The sequence below is a fragment of the Mytilus edulis genome, chromosome 12, assembly GCF_963676685.1.
Source record: "Mytilus edulis chromosome 12, xbMytEdul2.2, whole genome shotgun sequence".
In the NCBI taxonomy this organism is placed as follows: Eukaryota; Metazoa; Mollusca; class Bivalvia; order Mytilida; family Mytilidae; genus Mytilus; species Mytilus edulis.
Window position 1 is genome coordinate 81820542 of NC_092355.1, and position 21996 is coordinate 81842537.

Sequence of the window (21996 nt, forward strand, 5' to 3'; positions counted from 1 at the left end):
CACAACTACAAGTTACTTCAGAACATAACAAATTGTACACCAGCAGTATAAAACACACAACTACAAGTTACTTCAGAGCAGAACAAATTGTACATCAGCAGTAAAAAAACACACAACTACAAGTTACTTCAGAACAGAACAAATTGTACACCAGCAGTGTAAAACACACAACTACAAATTACTTCAGAACATAACAGATTGTACACCAGCAGTATAAAACACACAACTACAAGTAACTTCAGAACAGAACAAATTGTACATAAGAAATATAAAACACACAACTACAAATTACTTCAGAACATAACAAATTGTACACCAGCAGGATAAAACTAACAACTACAAGTTACTTCAGAACAGAACAAATTGTACATAAGAAATATAAAACACACAACTACAAATTACTTCAGAACATAACAGATTGTACACCAGCAGGTTAAAACACACAACTACAAGTTACTTCAGAACAGAACAAATTGTACATAAGAAATATAAAACACACAACAACAAATTACTTCAGAACATAACAAATTGTACACCAGCAGTATAAAACACACAACTACAAATTACTTAAGAACGTAACAGATTGTACACCAGCAGTATAAAACACCCAACTACAAGTTACTTCAGAACAGAACAAATTGTACATAAGAAATATAAAACACACAAATACAAATTACTTCAGAACATAACAGATTGTACACCAGCAGGTTAAAACACACAACTACAAGTTACTTCAGAACAGAACAAATTGTACATAAGAAATATAAAACACACAACTACAAATTACGTCAGAACATAACAAATTGTACACCAGCAGTATAAAACACACAACTACAAATTACTTCAGAACATAACAGATTGTACACCAGCAGTATAAAACACACAACTACAAGTTACTTCAGAACAGAACAAATTGTACATTAGCAGTAAAAAAAAACACACAACTACAAGTTACTTTTGAACAGAACAAATTGTACATAAAAAATCTAAAACACACAACTACAAATTACTTCAGAACATAACAGATTGTACACCAGCAGTATAAAACACAACTGCAAGTTACTTCAGAACAGAACAAATTGTACACCAGCAGTATTAAACACACAACTACAAGTTACTTCAGAACAGAACAAATTGTACATAAGAAATATAAAACACACAACAACAAATTACTTCAGAACATAACAGATTGTACACCAGCAGTATAAAACACACAACTACAAGTTACTTCAGAACATAACAGATTGTACACCAGCAGTATAAAACACACAACTACAAGTTACTACAGAGCAGAACAAATTGTACATCAGCAGTAAAAAAACACACAACTACAAGTTACTTCAGAACAGAACAAATTGTACATAAGAAATATAAAACACACAACTACAAATTACTTCAGAACATAAAAAATTGTACTACAACAGCATAAAACACACAACTACAAGTTACTTCAGAACAGAACAAATTGTACATAAGCAGTAAAAAAACACACAACTACAAGTTACTTCAGAACAGAACAAATTGTTCACCAGCAGTATAAAACACACAACTACAAGTTACTTCAGAACAGAACAAATTGTACATAAGAAATATAAAACACACAACTACAAATTACTTCAGAACATAACAAATTGTACACCAGCAGTATAAAACACACAACTACAAGTTACTTCAGAACAGAACAAATTGTACATAAGAAATATAAAACACACAACTACAAATTACTTCAGAACATAACAAATTGTACACCAGCAGGTTAAAACACACAACTATCCAAGTTACTTCAGAACAGAACAAATTGTACATAAGAAATATAAAACACACAACTACAAATTACTTCAGAACATAACAGATTGTACACCAGCAGGTTAAAACACACAACTACAAGTTACTTCAGAACAGAACAAATTGTACATAAGAAATATAAAACACACAACAACAAATTACTTCAGAACATAACAAATTGTACACCAGCAGTATAAAACACACAACTACAAATTACTTAAGAACGTAACAGATTGTACACCAGCAGTATAAAACACCCAACTACAAGTTACTTCAGAACAGAACAAATTGTACATAAGAAATATAAAACACACAACTACAAATTACTTCAGAACATAACAGATTGTACACCAGCAGGTTAAAACACACAACTACAAGTTACTTCAGAACAGAACAAATTGTACATAAGAAATATAAAACACACAACAACAAATTACTTCAGAACATAACAGATTGTACACCAGCAGTATAAAACACACAACTACAAGTTACTTCAGAACATAACAGATTGTACACCAGCAGTATAAAACACACAACTACAAGTTACTACAGAGCAGAACAAATTGTACATCAGCAGTAAAAAAACACACAACTACAAATTACTTCAGAACAGAACAAATTGTACATAAGAAATATAAAACACACAACTACAAATTACTTCAGAACATAACAAATTGTACTACAACAGCATAAAACACACAACTACAAGTTACTTCAGAACAGAACAAATTGTTCACCAGCAGTATAAAACACACAACTACAAGTTACTTCAGAACAGAACAAATTGTACATAAGAAATATAAAACACACAACTACAAATTACTTCAGAACATAACAAATTGTACACCAGCAGTATAAAACACACAACTACAAGTTACTTCAGAACAGAACAAATTGTACATAAGAAATATAAAACACACAACTACAAATTACTTCAGAACATAACAAATTGTACACCAGCAGGTTAAAACACACAACTATCCAAGTTACTTCAGAACAGAACAAATTGTACATAAGAAATATAAAACACACAACTACAAATTACTTCAGAACATAACAGATTGTACACCAGCAGGTTAAAACACACAACTACAAGTTACTTCAGAACAGAACAAATTGTACATAAGAAATATAAAACACACAACAACAAATTAATTCAGAACATAACAAATTGTACACCAGCAGTATAAAACACACAACTACAAATTACTTAAGAACGTAACAGATTGTACACCAGCAGTATAAAACACCCAACTACAAGTTACTTCAGAACAGAACAAATTGTACATAAGAAATATAAAACACACAACTACAAATTACTTCAGAACATAACAGATTAATGAGGGCTGCCTTGAGAGGACGCCTGGAGATCTCTAGACTCCTCATTGATACAGGATGTAAGATCGACATCACAGATGTATGTTATCTACTTAGTCTGATCACATTACTATTAATCTACACTAAATCATGCTGTTAATTAGACAGGTTTAATGAACAAATATTTGTTATAATTATATAAAGTAGGGTCTCATTTTACTCGTATTATTGTTCTGAATTAGAAAATATTACTCCTTTTCATGTTTCTTAAAAAAAAATATTTTATTAAAATGAACAATTATACTGAATCTACACTAATTCCTGTTGTTAATCAGACAGTTTTTAAAATGAACAAATATGTGTAAGAATCATATAGAGTGGGGTCTCATTTTGTTTGTTTTGTTCTACTGAATCCATTGATATAATTATTTCACACATTTCTTGAAAAAAATATTTTTTTAAGATATCAGGTTTAATGGAAGTTTTGATATTTCACAACAAAACATGTTTATTTGTTGTTTATGTACAATATAAATACAAGTATGACTGGTCATTTTATTCAGTTTTGACCACTGATTCATGTGATATATATTTTGTTTATATTTATTACACAACATTGTCCAGTTTATCAGACAAGTTTTGATGTCAGTTGTATTATTCCAGGGTAGAGGATGGACAGCATTAATGAGGGCTGCCAGGTGGGGACACCTGGAGATCTGTCGTCTCCTCATTGATAGAGGATGTAAGATCGACATCACAGATGTATGTTATCTACTTAGTCTGATCACATTACTATTAATCTACACTAAATCATGTTGTTAATTAGACAGGTTAATGGACAAATATTTGTAATAATTATATCAAGTGGGGTCTCATTTTACTCGTATTATTGTTCTGAATTAGAAAATATTACTCCTTTTCATGTTTCTTAAAAAAAAATATTTTATTAAAATGTTTATTATACTGAATCTACACTAATTCCTGTTGTTAATTAGACAGTTTTAACGAACAAATATTTGTAAGAATCATATAAAGTGGGGTCTCATTTTATTTGTTTTGTTCTACTGAATCCATTGATATAATTATTTTACACATTTCTTGAAATTTTTTTTTTTAAGATATCAGATTTAATGGAAGCTTTGACATTTCACAACAAAACATGTTTATTTATTGTTTATATATAATATAAATACAAGTGTGACTGGTCATTTTATTCAGTTTTGACCACTGATTCATGTGATATATATTATGTTTATATTTATTACACAACATTGTCCAGTTTATCAGACAAGTTTTGATGTCAGTTGTATTATTCCAGGTTAGAGGGACAGCATTAATGGAGGCTGCCAGGTTTGGACACCTGGAGATCTGTCGTCTCCTCATTGATAGAGGATGTAAGATCGACATCACAAATGTATGTTATCTACTTAGTCTGATCACATTACTATTAATCTACACTAATTCCTGTTGTTAATTAGACAGTTTTAATGAACAAATATTTGTAAGAATTATATAAAGTGGGGTCTCATTTTACTTGTTTTGTTCTACTGAATCCATTGATATAATAATTTTACACATTTCTTGAAAAAATTTTTTTTTTTAAGATATCAGGTTTTATGGAAGTCTTGACATTTCACAACAAAACATGTTTATTGTTTGTTTATATACAATATAAATACAAGTGTGACTGGTCATTGTATTCAGTTTTGACCACTGATCCATGTGATATATATTTAGTTTATATTTATTACACAACATTGTCCAGTTTATCAGACAAGTTTTAATGTCAGTGGTAGGATATGTTGTATATTATTGATATTGATAACAAAGTATTGTACATAATAGTTACATGTTATTTGGTTATATTATAGGGACTTGGATATACAGCTTTACATTGTGCTGCTGTGAAGGGACATCTACAGACCACACGATGTCTGGTAGAACAAGGAGGTGCCAGTCCCTTAGTTACAACACGTAAGGTAATATTTTATAGTATATGCCCAGTGTTCAACTATTAAGTAATAAATCACTAAAATGATGTATAACATATGCTTGGTCAAATTAAATCTTTTTCAAGGCTATAGTTAAAAATCATATGATAATTTAAATTGGACTTAAAATATGAAAAAAGTTATATAGACTTGAATGTCTAAATTTTACTATAAAACACAAGAACATAGACTATCATACTGGCTGTAATTAAAGTCAGTGTAAACAAACAAATTGTCAAACAAAACTTACACCAATCCGTTGTCATGACAACTATAACAAAGTTATGTGATAATATCAAAACAGTCTAGCAATGCATTGTCATTCGTTCACCATGTGTTTATATATTCAAACAGATGCGAGGTGGGCAATGACAGATAATCGTTATGATGGGTGAAACAAACTTTATATACAGGAATAAACACTACTAGACAATATTTATATGGATTCAATAAGGGGAAATACAAATTTCTTAATTATTTCATATAGTTGGCAGTTTGAAAATATTTAATGCAATAATTTGAAAGAGATGATCCTATGGAGACAATTTCTACAAAGCTGTTTAGTGTCAAGAGATAAATGTCCTAATCTATTTATTTCCTTATTTGAACAATACCAGTAGGACAACCGGAAGCGCCTGAGTAAGAATTTCAGCGCTCAATGATACGGTTCACTAGACGACGTTGTCAACACGTAATGGCGGCCATTATTTAACGTCGAATTTGGCATTCCACGTTGAAAAGTTGCATTTATGACATTCTTGGATGCTTAAACCTTGTGCCACACAACATAAAGATAAACACTAAAAACTATGAAATGCTGTAAAATAACTATATACAGATAAAGGAGGGTAGAAATAGGGTATACAAATATAGGAGGGTAGAAATAGGGTATACAAATATAGGAGGGTAGAAATAGGGTATACAAATATAGGAGGGTAGAAATAGGGTATACAGATATAGAAGGGTAGAAATAGGGTATACAAATATAGGAGGGTAGAAATAGGGTATAGAGATATAGGAGGGTAGAAATAGGGTATACAGATATAGAAGGGTAGAAATAGGGTATACAAATATAGGAGGGTAGAAATAGGGTATACAGATATAGAAGGGTAGAAATAGGGTATACAAATATAGGAGGGTAGAAATAGGGTATACAAATATAGGAGGGTAGAAATAGGGTATGCAGATATAGAAGGGTAGAAATAGGGTATACAAATATAGGAGGGTAGAAATAGGGTATACAGATATAGAAGGGTAGAAATAGGGTATACAAATATAGGAGGGTAGAAATAGGGTATACAAATATAGGAGAGTGTGGATGGGGTATACAGATATAGGAGGGTAGAAATAAGGTATACAGATATAGGAGGGTATACATGGGGTATACAAATATAGGAGGGTGTGGATGTGGTATACAGATATAGGAGGGTAGAAATAAGGTATACATATATAGGAGGGTATACATAGGGTATACAGACATAGGAGGGTAGAAATAAGGTATACATATATAGGAGGGTATACATAGGGTATACAGACATAGGAGGGAAGGAATAAGGTATACATATATAGGAGGGTATACATAGGGTAAACAGACATAGGAGGGTAGAAATAAGGTATAGATATATAGGAGGGTATACATAGGGTATACAAATATAGGAGGGTGTGGATGGGGTATACAGATATAGGAGGGTATACATAGGGTATACAAATATAGGAGGGTAGAAAAAGGGCATACAGATATAGGAGGGTGTGGATGGGGTATACAGATATAGGAGGGTGTGGATAGGGTATACAGATATAGGAGGGTAGAAATAGGGTATACAAATATAGAAGGGTAGAAATCGGGTATACAAATGTAGGAGGGTAGAAATAGGGTATACAAATATAGGAGGGTAAACATAGGGTATACAAATATAGGAAGGTAGAAATAAGGTATACAGATATAGGAGGGTATACATTGGGTATACACATATAGGAGGGTATACATAGGGTATAGAAATATAGGAGGGTAGAAAAAGGGTATACAAATATAGGAGGGTAGAAATAAGGTATACAGATATAGGAGGGTATACATTGGATATACACATATAGGAGGGTGTGGATGGGGTATACAGATATAGGAGGGTATACATAGGGTAGAGAAAGGGTATACAAATATAGGAGGGTAGAAATAGGGTATACAAATATAGGAGGGTGTGGATGGGGTTTACAGATATAGGAGGGTATACATATGGTATACAGATATAGGAGGGTAGAAATAAGGTATACAGATATAGGAGGGTATACATAGGGTTTACAAATATAGGAGGATGTGGATGGGGTATACAGATATAGGAGGGTGTGGATAGGGTATACAGATATAGTACGGGATACATAGGGTTTACAAATATAGGAGGGTGTGGATGAGGTATACATGTATAGGAGGGTATACAGATATAGGAGGGTAGAAATAAGGTATACAGATATAGGAGGGTAAACATAGGGTATACAGATGTAGGAGGGTAGAAATAAGGTATACAGATATAGGAGGGTATACCTAGGGTATACACATATGGGAGGGTGTCGAGGATAAATAGAGACAATCACATTACGCGGGATTCATACATGTACTTATACGCGTTACTGCTCTCTATATGTAACGTCATGGTTGATATGTATTAACGCCATTGTATTCCAGCATTAAATCATCAATTTGTATAGACGTCTTTTTCTCTATTCAAAACACAACGCAAACAACAAATATACAATCACGAGATGGGTGTGGATGGGGTATACAAATATAGGAGGGTAGAAATAAGGTATACAGATATAGGAGGGTATATATAGGGTTTATAAATATAGGAGGATGTGGATAGGGTATACAGATATAGGAGGGTACATTGGGTTTACAAATATAGGAGGGTGTGGAAGGGTATACAGATATAGGAGGGTATACATAGGGTATACAGATATAGGAGGGTAGAAATAAGGTATACAGATATAGGAGGGTATACATAGGGTATACCAATATAGGAGGATGCGGATAGGGTATACAGATATATGAGGGTACACATATGGTATATAAATATAGGAGGGTGTGGATTGGGTATACAGATATAGGAGGGTATACATAGGGTATACAAATATAGGAGGGTAGAAATAAGGTATACAGATAAAGGAGGGTATACATAGGGTATACAAATATAGGAGGATGTGGATGTGGTATACAGATATAGGAGGGTATACATTGGGTATACAAATATAGGAGGGTATGGACGTGGTAAAGAGATATAGGAGGGTATACATAGGGTATACAGATATAGGAGGGTGTGGATGGGGTATACAGATATAGGAGGGTATACAAATATAGGAGGGTGTGGATGGGTTATACAGATACAGGAGGTTGTGGATGAGTAATACAGATATAAGGAGGGTGTGGATAGGTTGTACAGATACAGGAAGGTGTGAATGAGGCACACATATATAGGAGGGTGAAGATGAGTAATATAGATATAGGAAAGATATAGGCGGGTGTGAATGGGTTATACAGATACAGGAAGTTGTGGATGGGTAATACAGATATAGAAGGGTGTGGATTGGAAATACAGATACAGGAAGGTGTGGATGAGTAATACAGATATAGAAAGATGTGGATAGGTTATACAGATAGAAGAAGGTGGTGTGGAGGAAGCACACAGATATAGAAGGGTGTGGAATGATAATATATAGAAGGGTTTAGATTTAAAGGAAATACAGATAAAGGAGGGTGTGGAGGGGGTTCATAGATTTTACAGATATAGGACAAACACATATTAGGAATGGAGAGAAATGGGCAAAACAATTAATTAAAACAAAAATACCAGGGTGGTAGGGTACAACAATATAAAGAATAGAGAATGATAGGGTACAACAAAATAAAGAATAGAGAATGATAGGGTACAACAATATAAAGAATAGAGAATGATAGGGTACAACAATATAAAGAATAGAGATGATAGGGTACAACAATATAAAGAATAGAGAATGATAGGGTGTAACAATATAAAGAATACAGGATGATAGGTTGTAACGATATAAAGAATAAAAAATGATAGGGTACAACAATATAAAGAATAGAGAATGATAGGGTGTAACAATATAAAGAATAGAGAATGATAGGGTACAACAATATAAAGAATAGATAATGATAGGGTGTAACAATATAAAGAATAGAGAATGATAGGGTACAACAATATAAAGAATAGAGATGATAGGGTACAACAATATAAAGAATAGAGAATGATAGGGTACAACAATATAAAGAATAGAGATGATAGGGTACAACAATATAAAGAATAGATAATGATAGGGTGTAACAATATAAAGAATAGAGAATGATAGGGTACAACATTATAAAGAATAGGGAATGATAGGGTACAACAATATAAAGAATAGAGAATGATAGGGTACAACAATATAAAGAATAGAGATGATAGGATACAACAATATAAAGAATAGAGAATGATAGGGTACAACAATATAAAGAATAGAGAATGATAGGATACAACAATATAAAGAATAGAGAATGATAGGGTACAACAATATAAAGAATAGAGATGATAAGGTACAACAAAATAAAGAATAGAGAATGATAGGGTGTAACAATATAAAGAATAGGAATGATAGGGTACAACAATATATAGAATAGAGAATGATAGGGTGTAACAATATAAAGAATAGAGAATGATAGGGTACAACAATATAAAGAATAGAGAATGATAGGGTGTAACAATATAAAGAATAGAGAATGATAGGGTGTAACAATATAAAGAATAGAGAATGATAGGGTACAACAATATAAAGAATAGAGAATGATAGGGTGTAACAATATAAAGAATAGAGATTGATAGGGTGTAACAATATGAGGAATAGAGAATGATAGGGTACAACAATATAAAGAATAGAGAATGATAGGGTACAACAATATAAATAATAGACAATGATAGGGTACAACAAAATAAAGAATAGAGAATGATAGGGTACAACAATATAAAGAATAGAGAATGATAGGGTACAACAATATAAAGAATAGATGATAGGGTACAACAATATACAGAATAGAGAATGATAGGGTGTAACAATATAAAGAATATAGAATGATAGGGTACAACAATATAAAGAATAGAGAATGATAGGGTATAACAATATAAAGAATAAAGAATGATAGGGTACAACAATATAAAGAATAGAGAATGATAGGGTACAACAATATAAAGAATAGAGAATGATAGGGTACAACAATATAAAGAATAGAGGATGATAGGGTACAACACTATCAAGAATAGAGAATGATAGGGTTTAACAATATAAAGAATAAAGAATGATAGGGTACAACAATATAAAGAATAGAGAATGATAGGGTGTAACAATATAAAGAATAAAGAATGATAGGGTACAACAATATAAAGAATAGAGAATGATAGGGTATAACAATATAAAGAATAAAGAATGATAGGGTACAACAATATAAAGAATAGAGAATGATAGGGTACAACAATATAAAGAATAGAGAATGATAGGGTACAACAATATAAAGAATAGAGGATGATAGGAGGGTACAACACTATCAAGAATAGAGAATGATAGGGTACAATAAAATAAAGAATAGAGAATGATAGGGTACAACAATATAAAGAATAGAGAATGATAGGGTACAACAATATAAAGAATAGACAATGATAGGGTACAACAATATAAAGAATAGAGAATGATAGGGTGTAACAATATAAAGAATAAAGAATGATAGGGTGTAACAATATAAAGAATAGAGAATGATAGGGTACAACAATATAAAGAATAGAGAATGATAGGGTGTAACAATATAAAGAATAGAGAATGATAGGGTACAACAATATAAAGAATAGAGAATGATAGGGTGTAACAATATAAAGAATAAAGAATGATAGGGTACAACAATATAAAGAATAGAGAATGATAGGGTGTAACAATATAAAGAATAAAGAATGATAGGGTACAACAATATAAAGAATAGAGAAGGATAGGGTACAACAATATAAAGAATAGAGAATGATAGGGTACAACAATATAAAGAATAGAGAATGATAGGGAGGGAACAACAATATAAAGAATAGAGAATGATAGGGTGTAACAATATAAAGAATAGAGAATGATAGGGTACAACAATATAAAGAATAGAGAATGATAGGGTGTAACAATATAAAGAATAGAGAATGATAGGGTACAACAATATAAAGAATAGAGAATGAAAGGGTGTAACAATATAAAGAATAAAGAATGATAGGGTACAACAATATAAAGAATAGAGAATGATAGGGTGTAACAATATAAAGAATAAAGAATGATAGGGTACAACAATATAAAGAATAGAGAATGATAGGGTGTAACAATATAAAGAATAAAGAATGATAGGGTACAACAATATAAAGAATAGAGAATGATAGGGTACAACAATATAAAGAATAGAGAATGATAGGGTACAACACTATAAAGAATAGAGAATGATAGGGTACAACACTATAAAGAATAGAGAATGGTAGGGTACAACAATATAAAGAATAGAGGATGATAGGGTACAACAATATACAAAATAGAGAATGATAGGGTACAACAATATAAAGAATAGAGAATGATAGGGTACAACAATATAAAGAATAGAGGATGATAGGGTACAACAATAAAAAGAATAGAGAATGATAGGGTGTAACAATATAAAGAATAGAGAATGATAGGGTACAACAATATAAAGAATAAAGAATGATAGGGTGTAACAATATAAAGAATAGAGAATGATAGGGTACAACAATATAAAGAATAGAGAATGATAGGGTGTAACAATATAAAGAATAGAGAATGATAGGGTACAACAATATGAAGAATAGAGAATCATAGGGTATAACAATATAAAGAATAGAGAATGATAGGGTACAACAATATAAAGAATAGAGAATGATAGGGTACACCAATATAAAGAATAGAAAATGATAGGGTGTAACAATATAAAAAATAGAGAATGATAGGGTACAACAATATAAAGAATAGAGAATGATAGGGTATAACAATATAAAGAATAGATAATGATAGGGTACAACAATATAAAGAATAGAGAATGATAGGGTCCAACAATATAAAGAATAGATAATGATAGGGTGTAACAATATAAAGAATAGAGAATGATAGGATACAACAATATAAAGAATAGAGAATGATAGGGTACAACAATATAAAGAAGAGAGAATGATAGGGTATAACAATATAAAGAATAGATAATGATAGGATGTAACAATATAAAGAATAGGGAATGATAGGATACAACAATATAAAGAATATAGAATGATAGGGTGTAACAATATAAAGAATAGAGAATGATAGAGTGTAACAATATAAAGAATAGAGAATGATAGGATGTAACAATATAAAGAATAGGGAATGATAGGATACAACAATATAAAGAATATAGAATGATAGGATACAACAATATAAAGAATATAGAATGATAGAGTGTAACAATATAAAGAATAGAGAATGATAGGGAGTAACAATATAAAGAATAGAGAATGATAGGGTACAACAATATAAAGAATAGAGAATGATAGGGTACAACAATATAAAGAATAGATAATGATAGGGTGTAACAATATAAAGAATAGAGATTGGTAGGGTACAACAATATATAGAATAGAGAATGATAGGGTACAACAATATAAAGAATAGAGAATGATAGGGTACAACAATATAAAGAATAGAGATGATAGGGTACAACAATATAAAGAATAGAGAATGATAGGGTGTAACAATATAAAGAATACAGGATGATAGGTTGTAACGATATAAAGAATAAAAAATGATAGGGTACAACAATATAAAGAATAGAGAATGATAGGGTACAACAATATAAAGAATAGAGAATGGTAGGGTACAACAATATAAAGAAAAGAGAATGATAGGGTACAACAATATAAAGAATAGAGAATGATAGGGTACAACAATATAAAGAATAGAGAATGATAGGGTATAACAATATAAAGAATAGAGAATGATAGGGTATAACAATATAAAGAATAGAGAATGATAGGGTGTAACAATATAAAGAATAGAGAATGATAGGGTACAACAATATAAAGAATAGAGAATGATAGGGTGTAACAATATAAAGAATAGGGAATGATAGGGTGTAACAATATAAAGAATAGAGAATGATAGGGTACAACAATATAAAGAATAGAGAATGGTAGGGTACAACAATATAAAGAATAGAGAATGATAGGGTGTAACAATATAAAGAATAGAGAGTGATAGGGTACAACAATATAAAGAATAGAGAATGATAGGGTACAACACTATAAAGAATAGAGAATGGTAGGGTACAACAATATAAAGAATAGAGAATGATAGGGTACAACAATATAAAGAATAGAGAATGATAGGGTACAACAATATAAAGAATAGAGAATGATAGGGTACAACAATATAAAGAATAGGGAATGATAGGGTACAACACTATAAAGAATAGAGAATGGTAGGGTACAACAATATAAAGAATAGAGAATGATAGGGTATAACAATATAAAGAAAAGAGAATGATAGGGTGTAACAATATAAAGAATAGAGAATGATAGGGTACATCAATAGTATAGGTATACAGATATGACACCCTCCCATATTTATATAATGAATCCTTGTGCTTTCTTGTTGCTTAAAAGTGCTGCGCGATTTTCCAGAAGTGAACATATTAAATAAAAATAATATTTTTAGTTTACCCGGCAGCATATAACGTTAAATTTGTACAGAGTTTCGTTCTTAATTTGATTACAGTTTCATATTCATTAAGCGCGCAGCACTATTTTTGAGAAGTATCGTCTCTGGTAACCTGCTTTTTGTGAATTTAGATTTCTTAACTATGGTTTCGATTAATTGTCTATGTCATTCAAGCGCACTGACGACCCGAACAATCATCAAAGAACCGCAACTCTGTTGTCACAGTTGACGATGCTGGAGTATTTACATTATTAAACCTCAACATAAATTGATCTTATTGACAATATCCGTTGAAATCGTTTGACCTTTGTAGTGACCGATGATAGTAAAACAAGTTGTGCGTGTTTGACGCACTTCTTCAGGTTTCAACTGTATGTAGAATGTCGAATTTTCTCGGAAAAAAAGACTGACAAAATATGTGCAGTTCCACCTTCATAAATAATTTGTAATTATGTCACCAATCTCTTTGCAAATTTGGTCGCTTAAACTTTGAAGAGTAGTCTTATGGTGTATAAGTTGGTTATCTGAGTTCTATATATATGTTATGTTGTCCTTGGCAGAGGCGGATTTAGGGGGGGCCCTCCCCATTTTTGGGAAAAAATTTGATTGCTTGTATAGGGAATCACTGAAACGTGACTAGAGCGGGCCCCCTCTTAGGTAGTCCAAATAATTATGACGTCTTGAAAGGACGAAGTAAGGCGTCAAAGAAAAAAATATAGCCTTTCAAGACGTCATAATTATTTGGACTACCTCTTAGGCAGTCAATGGGTCCCCACTTAAGAAAATTTCTGGATCCGCCAGTGCTTGGTCCTGTTCATCAACCATTTGTTTTCCTCCAGCCCCAGGGGATTTATGACTATGTCAGACTATTTATTTTGTGAAAAGCTAGATCTTGCTATATAAATCACTGATCTTTTGCTAAATAAATCCTTGATCTCAACATATTTAAATCCTTTCTATTAAATATGGATTTGTAAATTTATGCTAATAGTATGCATAAAATATATAAAAGAAAACAGCAGGGCCATAATAAATAATAGGTTTGTTTGCCCAAACGCTACCTACCCAGAAAAAAGCTGCCTACTCAAATTCTTTTATTGTCCTGATTTGAAGAAGTTTTTTTTTAATCAAATAGGCATGACGACTAATAAACATCTGATATTTCAATTTTTTTTTAAAAAGAAAAAAAAAGAAAATGCCTACCTACCTACCTACCCACTGTCTCAACCTTTGGGTAGGGTTTGGGCAAACCAAAATATTTTTAAGTGTGGCCCAGTTCTGACATATTCAGTTGCAAAATATGTTTGAAAATCAGTAAGACAAATCCAATCAGAAGTCTTGAAAAGTAAAGAGAACCACTTAATTTTAAATGGAAGATAATTTGATACTCAGGCTGGGGCAACTTCAAAGTTTTCTATCATCTGTTGCTACACAGACATTTTTTTTCTGGGGGTTGCTCACTTGCTGTGTATGATATAAAAACAGACAAATTGCATTAAAGTCTTTGTGTGACCATGTATCATGTGTATTGCTTACATGTTTCTTGTTGACCCCTCTTTAAAAAATCTGGATAAACTTAGAAATTATATAACCAACACTTACCAAATTAGATTTAACATATATATATATGTCAATTTTCAACTTTATATTATTGAAAAATGATTCATAATTTAAATAAAATCAGTTTATAAAAGATGTAAAATCTGGATATACCCAGCAATTTTTAAAAAACTGTAAATACTGAAAGTTTTGCATGCATTTATTATACTATTTCCAGTATATGATCATTTATTATTGCAATTATTCAAGAATGGATGCCTTAGCAGTTATCTGCTCTTTGGTTGGGTTATCTCATTGACATGCATATTCCCTAAATTCCATTCTCAAATTTTACTAAAAAATGTTTATTTATTGTGATTTTAAATAATTCCTCATCAATGTGTATGTTTCAGTTAAAAATGTTTAAGAATGCAAGTTCTTATTATTGCGATATTTACCTAGTCACATTATTCGCATTCAATTATTTCTGAATTTACAGTACTGTACATGTATAAAGTTTGAGTGGTTTACAATAGGCAATATGTGTAATGGAACTTTACGGAAGAAAAAGAAATAAGCGAAGACAATAATAGAAGTCTCATCTGTGTCTTATTTTGATAATGAAAATGGCAAGACTTTATGATTACATGTATCTGTATATTTAACACGACTGAAAGTATGTTTTCTATCCAAATACAGTCTAATCATCTAATGGAACATACTTTTACAAGTTCAACTTTTACTGGGATTCATGTTTAGTACCAAATTGTTGCTTTTATATATGTTTATCTTCTTTAAATATTTCTTTATGAGTCCTTGTGCATGTTTCGTGTGTTTTACACTAATCAAGTTTGATTGAGCTATTAATATATTTTTAGGCAGTTAAGCTGCCTTATGCGAGCACCCTGGATTTGGGTCCCCCCCTGGGAATTTTTGAAAAAGTGCCATTGCTCTGATCTGGCAGGTCTGGATGATTCTTTATAACTAATTAGACATTTATTTCACACTTTTTGTTATGAAAAACAATAAATATAAGGAAGATTACCTTAAATGATCGTCGATTTTCCCAAAACAATTGATGTTCCCCATTTGAAAAAGTGCTAATTAAAAAGTTAAGCATAGCTTTTTATCGTCTGTGCTTTTGATGAAGATGTAAGTGAACTATTGTAAGAATAATTTCATCGCCGAAAATGTTTGTAATGAAGGCATTAAAATTTGCCAAATGGCATGAATGGCGCATGGATATTATTTTGCGGCTCTGTGTTATAGTACGTAGTCTCAGCTATTTTTAATCAGTGACGCCGTAGAATTTGGTGGATTCCATCCTACTAAAGGTAAATATTTAAAAGCATTGTCTTACTTCCTCTCTGTATAAGTCTTGAATTTGTAAGAATATTTGATTATTTTATTTCTACATTGTACGAAGATATGTATTTTATTTAATTATTTAATGCAAGCTGATGTTATTATTTGTCATCGTGTAAACCCCCAAACATTATACTCGATCAGGACCATTGCAATTTCAATCGGGACCTCATTTGCATGTAACGTATTTATAGATTTTGTCGATGTCGCTTAAGGTCATTTCAAGATGGTTTCCTTTATCGGGTTTTAGTTAAGGCTTTGGTGTTACAGGATGCTACATGTGCTTTGATATAGCCAAAGGCGCTTCAAACAATATTAAGATTAAGTACGTTATCAATAATTTGCTAAAGGACAGAATTATTTCACTTCAAAAGCCGTAATTGATTTGGATTTACAAGCACTTTTCATTTTCCGGAAATGTAAACACATCTTTTTCCGATGTTTCTTTCTGTGATTTTTTCATATTTAAACACTCGTGAAGTTTTCATAAATCAGAACTTTGCGTTTTCTTCAGTAACTTGATACAGGTAAACCACTTTTCTATGAAATTACTGTTTAAATAACTCGCATGGTACGAAAAGAAGCCCTATAGAAGGTAACGTTGTGCCTTACGAAGTTTTTTGACGCATATTGAAGTAGACATTAAACATGTTTAACGTTTCAAATTGATATTGAATTATGTGTTAATGCAGAATTGATTTATTTAAGAAATTAAGAATATAGAAATATTAAAAAAAGATGGACAAAATATTTGTATTAAATTTGTTGGAATTTTTGTCTTGCCAAAGATGACAGAGTCAAAAAGAGAGGCATATATATAGTTGTGTTGTTTTGTCAGCATCAACAATGTATTACAAAAATGTAGTTTGTGATTGTTTGATTAGGTCTAGTATATGGGAGGTCAATGATATTTGGTAAGCAGTTGTGTTAGCATAGGTATATCTCATTACCATAATATTTAGACCACCCCCTTTGTCATGGTCTATTGACTCTAAAACTTAGTTTACATGTATTAGTTTTTGATTAGGTCAGTTATTGAGGAACCACTAGTGAACGGTCAATGATATTTGGTGTGCAGTTGGATAAACTTTGTCACTTTTAATTTCTATTGAGGATATTTGGCCCTGCCCCCTCAATTATTCTCTTTTTACTTGGAAACTTATGTTACTTTGAAATTTCATTTATTATTGAAACCAATCGTCGTAAGTACATGATGATTGCCATGCAGGTGAAGAAGCATTAGTTCTTCTCAGTTCCATAGAGGATATTTGGTCCATACCCCGCTTGGTCATATGCATGATCTATTGACTTTGAACTTTTAACTAGTTTACTTGAATAAGTTTGTGATTATTATACTTATGTTAGTTTAAGGTACCAGTAATCTTAAGTCAAAGCCATTTGGTATGCAAACATGTTGGTATTTAAAAGTTTCATTTCCATGGATATTATATAACCCCACCCTCTCATTATTGTTCATTGAATGACTTAGAAATTCGATATGTGTTAAGTAGATATAGGAAGATGTGGTGTGAGTGCCGATGACACAACTCTCCATCCAAATAACAATTAAAGAAAATAAACCATTATAGGTAAATGTAGGGCCTTCAACACGGAGCCTTGGCTCACACCGAACAACAAGCTATAATGGGCCCAGAAATTACTAGTGTAAAACCATTCAAACTAGAAAACCAAAGGTTTGTTCAAAGAGGACAACTTATGAAAAGTCAATGATATTTAGTTAGCAGTTGTATATTCCTCCATGCAGCTTGTAACTATTAGCAAAACCTACATGTATACTGCATAGTAAGCTTTAAAAGACCAGGAATTACAAATGTAAAACAATAAAAACTAAAGCAGCCTGATTTATGTACAAAACAATTATGAAAAATGGATATGATATACAGCAACAATTAACAAATTACTGGGTCCTCAATATGGACAGGCACAAACTTTCCCTGTCCATGGGACAGTGAAGAGTATATGCATAATCACAGATATTAAATATTAAAAAAAATAATTGGACATAACCTTTGAAAGTGGCGGGATTGGATAGTGAACATTTTAGGGTACAAACATTATTCAATACTTGAGAAATAGCCGAGATAATATTTTCACCAATTTTTCAACAATATTCGTCTTAACTTCTGCCAAGTTTGCCTCTGCTTTTTTTTTTACTTAACTGCCTACAGCGCCTTTGGTGCTTTGATTTTATCTTTCTGCATTGTCTACAGAGTTTGAACTTCATCAATTGCTGGTATTCATCGATATCTACATGTCATGCATGTATACTTAAAAGCTAGTCACTCATGTTGACCGACACTCTTTACCTTATACATGTAGTAGATTCTTTTAAATATATTGCAAGAATATAAAAATCCTAAATTTAGCTGTTGAATGTACATGAAACTTTCCGTAACATTAGAATAAAAAGTACAAGGTACCACCTTCGATTGAACAACCTGCATCTCAAACTTTGAACCTGTATTCACCACTGCATGTTTCATTTGTCATTATTTACATAATTTTCTAAGGATTTCTCAGGGTTGAATTTTTTTTCTGGTTTAATTCTTTTTTATTGAATTTTGTACTGCAACACCCTCAATTGTTAAAGGCAGTACAATTTTCAAGACGAGCATTTCAGCTAAATTACTATGTTGTATGAAATTTGCTCATAGTTGTAGGCCTTACACTGACCTTTAGTTTTTGACTTTTACGTCATTTAGTCATGTTAGTTGCTTGCCCATGTTGGGGAGAGTTGTCTCATTAGCAATGAAACCACATTTTCTTAATTTTGTATGTACCCCATACATGTACATGATATCTTATGCCCTTTCTTATTCTGATACATGTATATGTTAATGTCACAGAAAAACTCTCAAAAACATGATTACTATTGTCTGATTGGCAATCATACCACATCTTCTTTTTTATATTTACTATGTCACATTTTATGTGCCAGTCTCTCAACATGCTCAAGCTAAAACTTATGTTGTTCTTTTTTGGTTGCTGTCTGTCATTATTTGTTTATTTGTGTATTAAAGGTAGCATAACTCATGTACAAATGTAATTGTATGTATAATTGCAAATGATAAAGAAATTAATCATCATGCCTCTGTGTCCTATAGGTAACATGCATAGTCGCATTTGTCATCCATTCTTATGATTATTCAGATTGAGTTATTTTGGGAGAAAAACGACAAAAAGGGTGTCCGGATATTGATTCCGTCATCAGACTGACTTTTGGTCATAGATAGGTTTTCCAGTTTTAAACATGCACAACTACATCCAATCGTATGATGTATAACAAAAATGAAAATTAAATAAGCCAATCAGAGCGTTCTCAATATTATGGTTTATGTATCAATCGATTGATGAATAATAAAAATGAAAAATAAATAAGCCAATCAGAGCGTTCTCCATATTATGGTTTTTGGATCGCAAGAACCACAACTATTATTTTTATACGACTGCAAAAATTGAAAATTTTTGGTCGTATATTGGTATGATGTTAGCTGCGTCGTCGTCGTCGTCCGAATACTTTTAGTTTTCGCACTCTAACTTTACTAAAAAGGAATAGAAATCTATTGAATTTTAACACAAGGTTTATGACCACAAAAGGAAGGTTGGGATTGATTTTGGGAGTTTTGATCCCAACATTTTAGGAGTTAGGGGCCAAAAAGGGCCCAAATAAGCATTTTCTTGGTTTTCGCACTATTACTTTAGTTTAAGCAAATAGAAATCTATGAAATTTTGACACAAGGTTTGTGACCACAAAAGGAAGGTTGGGATTGATTTTGGAATTTGAGGTCTCAACAGTTTAGGAATTAGGGGCCAAAAAGGGGCCCAAATAAGCATTATTCTTGGTGTTCGCACCATAACTTTAGTATAAGTAAATAGAAATCTATGAAATTTAAACACAAGGTTTATGACCATAAAAAGAAGGTTGGGTTTGATTTTGGGAGTTTTAGTCCAAACAGTTTAGGAGTAAGGGACCCAAAGGGTCCAAAATTGAACTTTGTTTGATTTCATCAATAATTGAATAATTGGGTTTTTTTTTATATGCCAAATCTAACTGTGTATGTAGATTCTTAATTTTTGGTCCTGTTTTCAAATTGGTCTACATAGTCCAAAGGGTCCAAAATTAAATAAGTTTGATTTTAACAAAAATTGAATTCTTGGGCTTTTTTTATATGCTGAATCTAAACATGTACTTAGATTTTTGATTATGGGCCCAGTTTTCAAGTTGATTCAAATCAGGATCCAAAATTATTATATTAAGTATTGTGCAATAGCAAGAAATTTTCAATTGCACAGTATTCAGCAATAGCAAGAAATCTTCAATTGGAGTTATCTTTCTTTGTCCAGAATAGTAGTTGAATCAACTTAAATCATTGTTTTATACAATATACAATGTATATTCACTTTTACTACCAACTGATAAATTAAAACAATCTTTACCATTCAGTGATAACAAGCACTTTATTTTACATTTTAATATTTTATGATGTATTTAAATGAGTAGTTATTTTTGCAAACTCCATTAGAAATTTGAATTGAGATCAGTTTTGGAAAAAGGGAAAGGGGGATGTGAAAAAAAATTGGGGGGGGGGGAGGGTAAACTTGTCTCATTTCAGATTTCATAAAAAAAAAAAAAAAAAAATTCTTCGAACATTTTTTTGAGAGGATTAATATTCAACTGCATAGTGAATTGCTCAAAGGCAAAAAATATATTTTAAGTTCATTAGACCACATTTATTCTGTGTCAGAAACCTATGCTATGTCAACTATTTAATCACAATCCAAATTTAGAGCTGAATCCAGCTTGAATGTTGTGTCCATACTTGCCCCAACCGTTCAGGGTTCAACCTCTGCGGTCGTATGAAGCTGTGCCCTGTGGAGCATCTGGTTCGCATTTATCTACATGTAAGCTACGATTATAATTCTATGATATATAGAGACTTTCTGTATAATTCTGTCTACTGTTTTCTTTGAAATGACTATTTAAGGGGTCATACCAGTTGCATATATATTGAAATTAGTAAAACATGTGGAAAAAAGAATGTGTCCATATCACACGGATGCAACATCGGCACTATCATTTTCTATGTTCAGTGGACGGTGAAATTGAGTAACATCTCTAATTTTGCATTCAAAATTAGAAAGATTATATCATAGGGAACATAATTATTTACTAAGTTTCGAGTTGATTGAACTTCATCTTCATCAAAAACTTATAACCTTGACC

General features: G+C 31.6%; 2 protein-coding genes across 2 annotated transcripts in view; both read left to right on the forward strand.

The window, feature by feature from the left end:
- LOC139499213 (uncharacterized) overlaps positions 1-21996 on the forward strand; it is a 327861-nt gene that overhangs the window by 33806 nt on the left and 272059 nt on the right. The gene's annotated exons all lie outside the window — the stretch shown is intronic.
- Positions 1-21996, forward strand: part of LOC139497893 (death-associated protein kinase 1-like) — a 97199-nt gene that overhangs the window by 10421 nt on the left and 64782 nt on the right. Inside the window, exons 5-7 of the mRNA XM_071286133.1 lie at positions 3766-3864; positions 4421-4516; positions 4974-5081. Of these exons, the coding sequence (XP_071142234.1) occupies positions 3766-3864; positions 4421-4516; positions 4974-5081 (303 nt within the window). The remainder of the gene's footprint in view (positions 1-3765; positions 3865-4420; positions 4517-4973; positions 5082-21996) is intronic.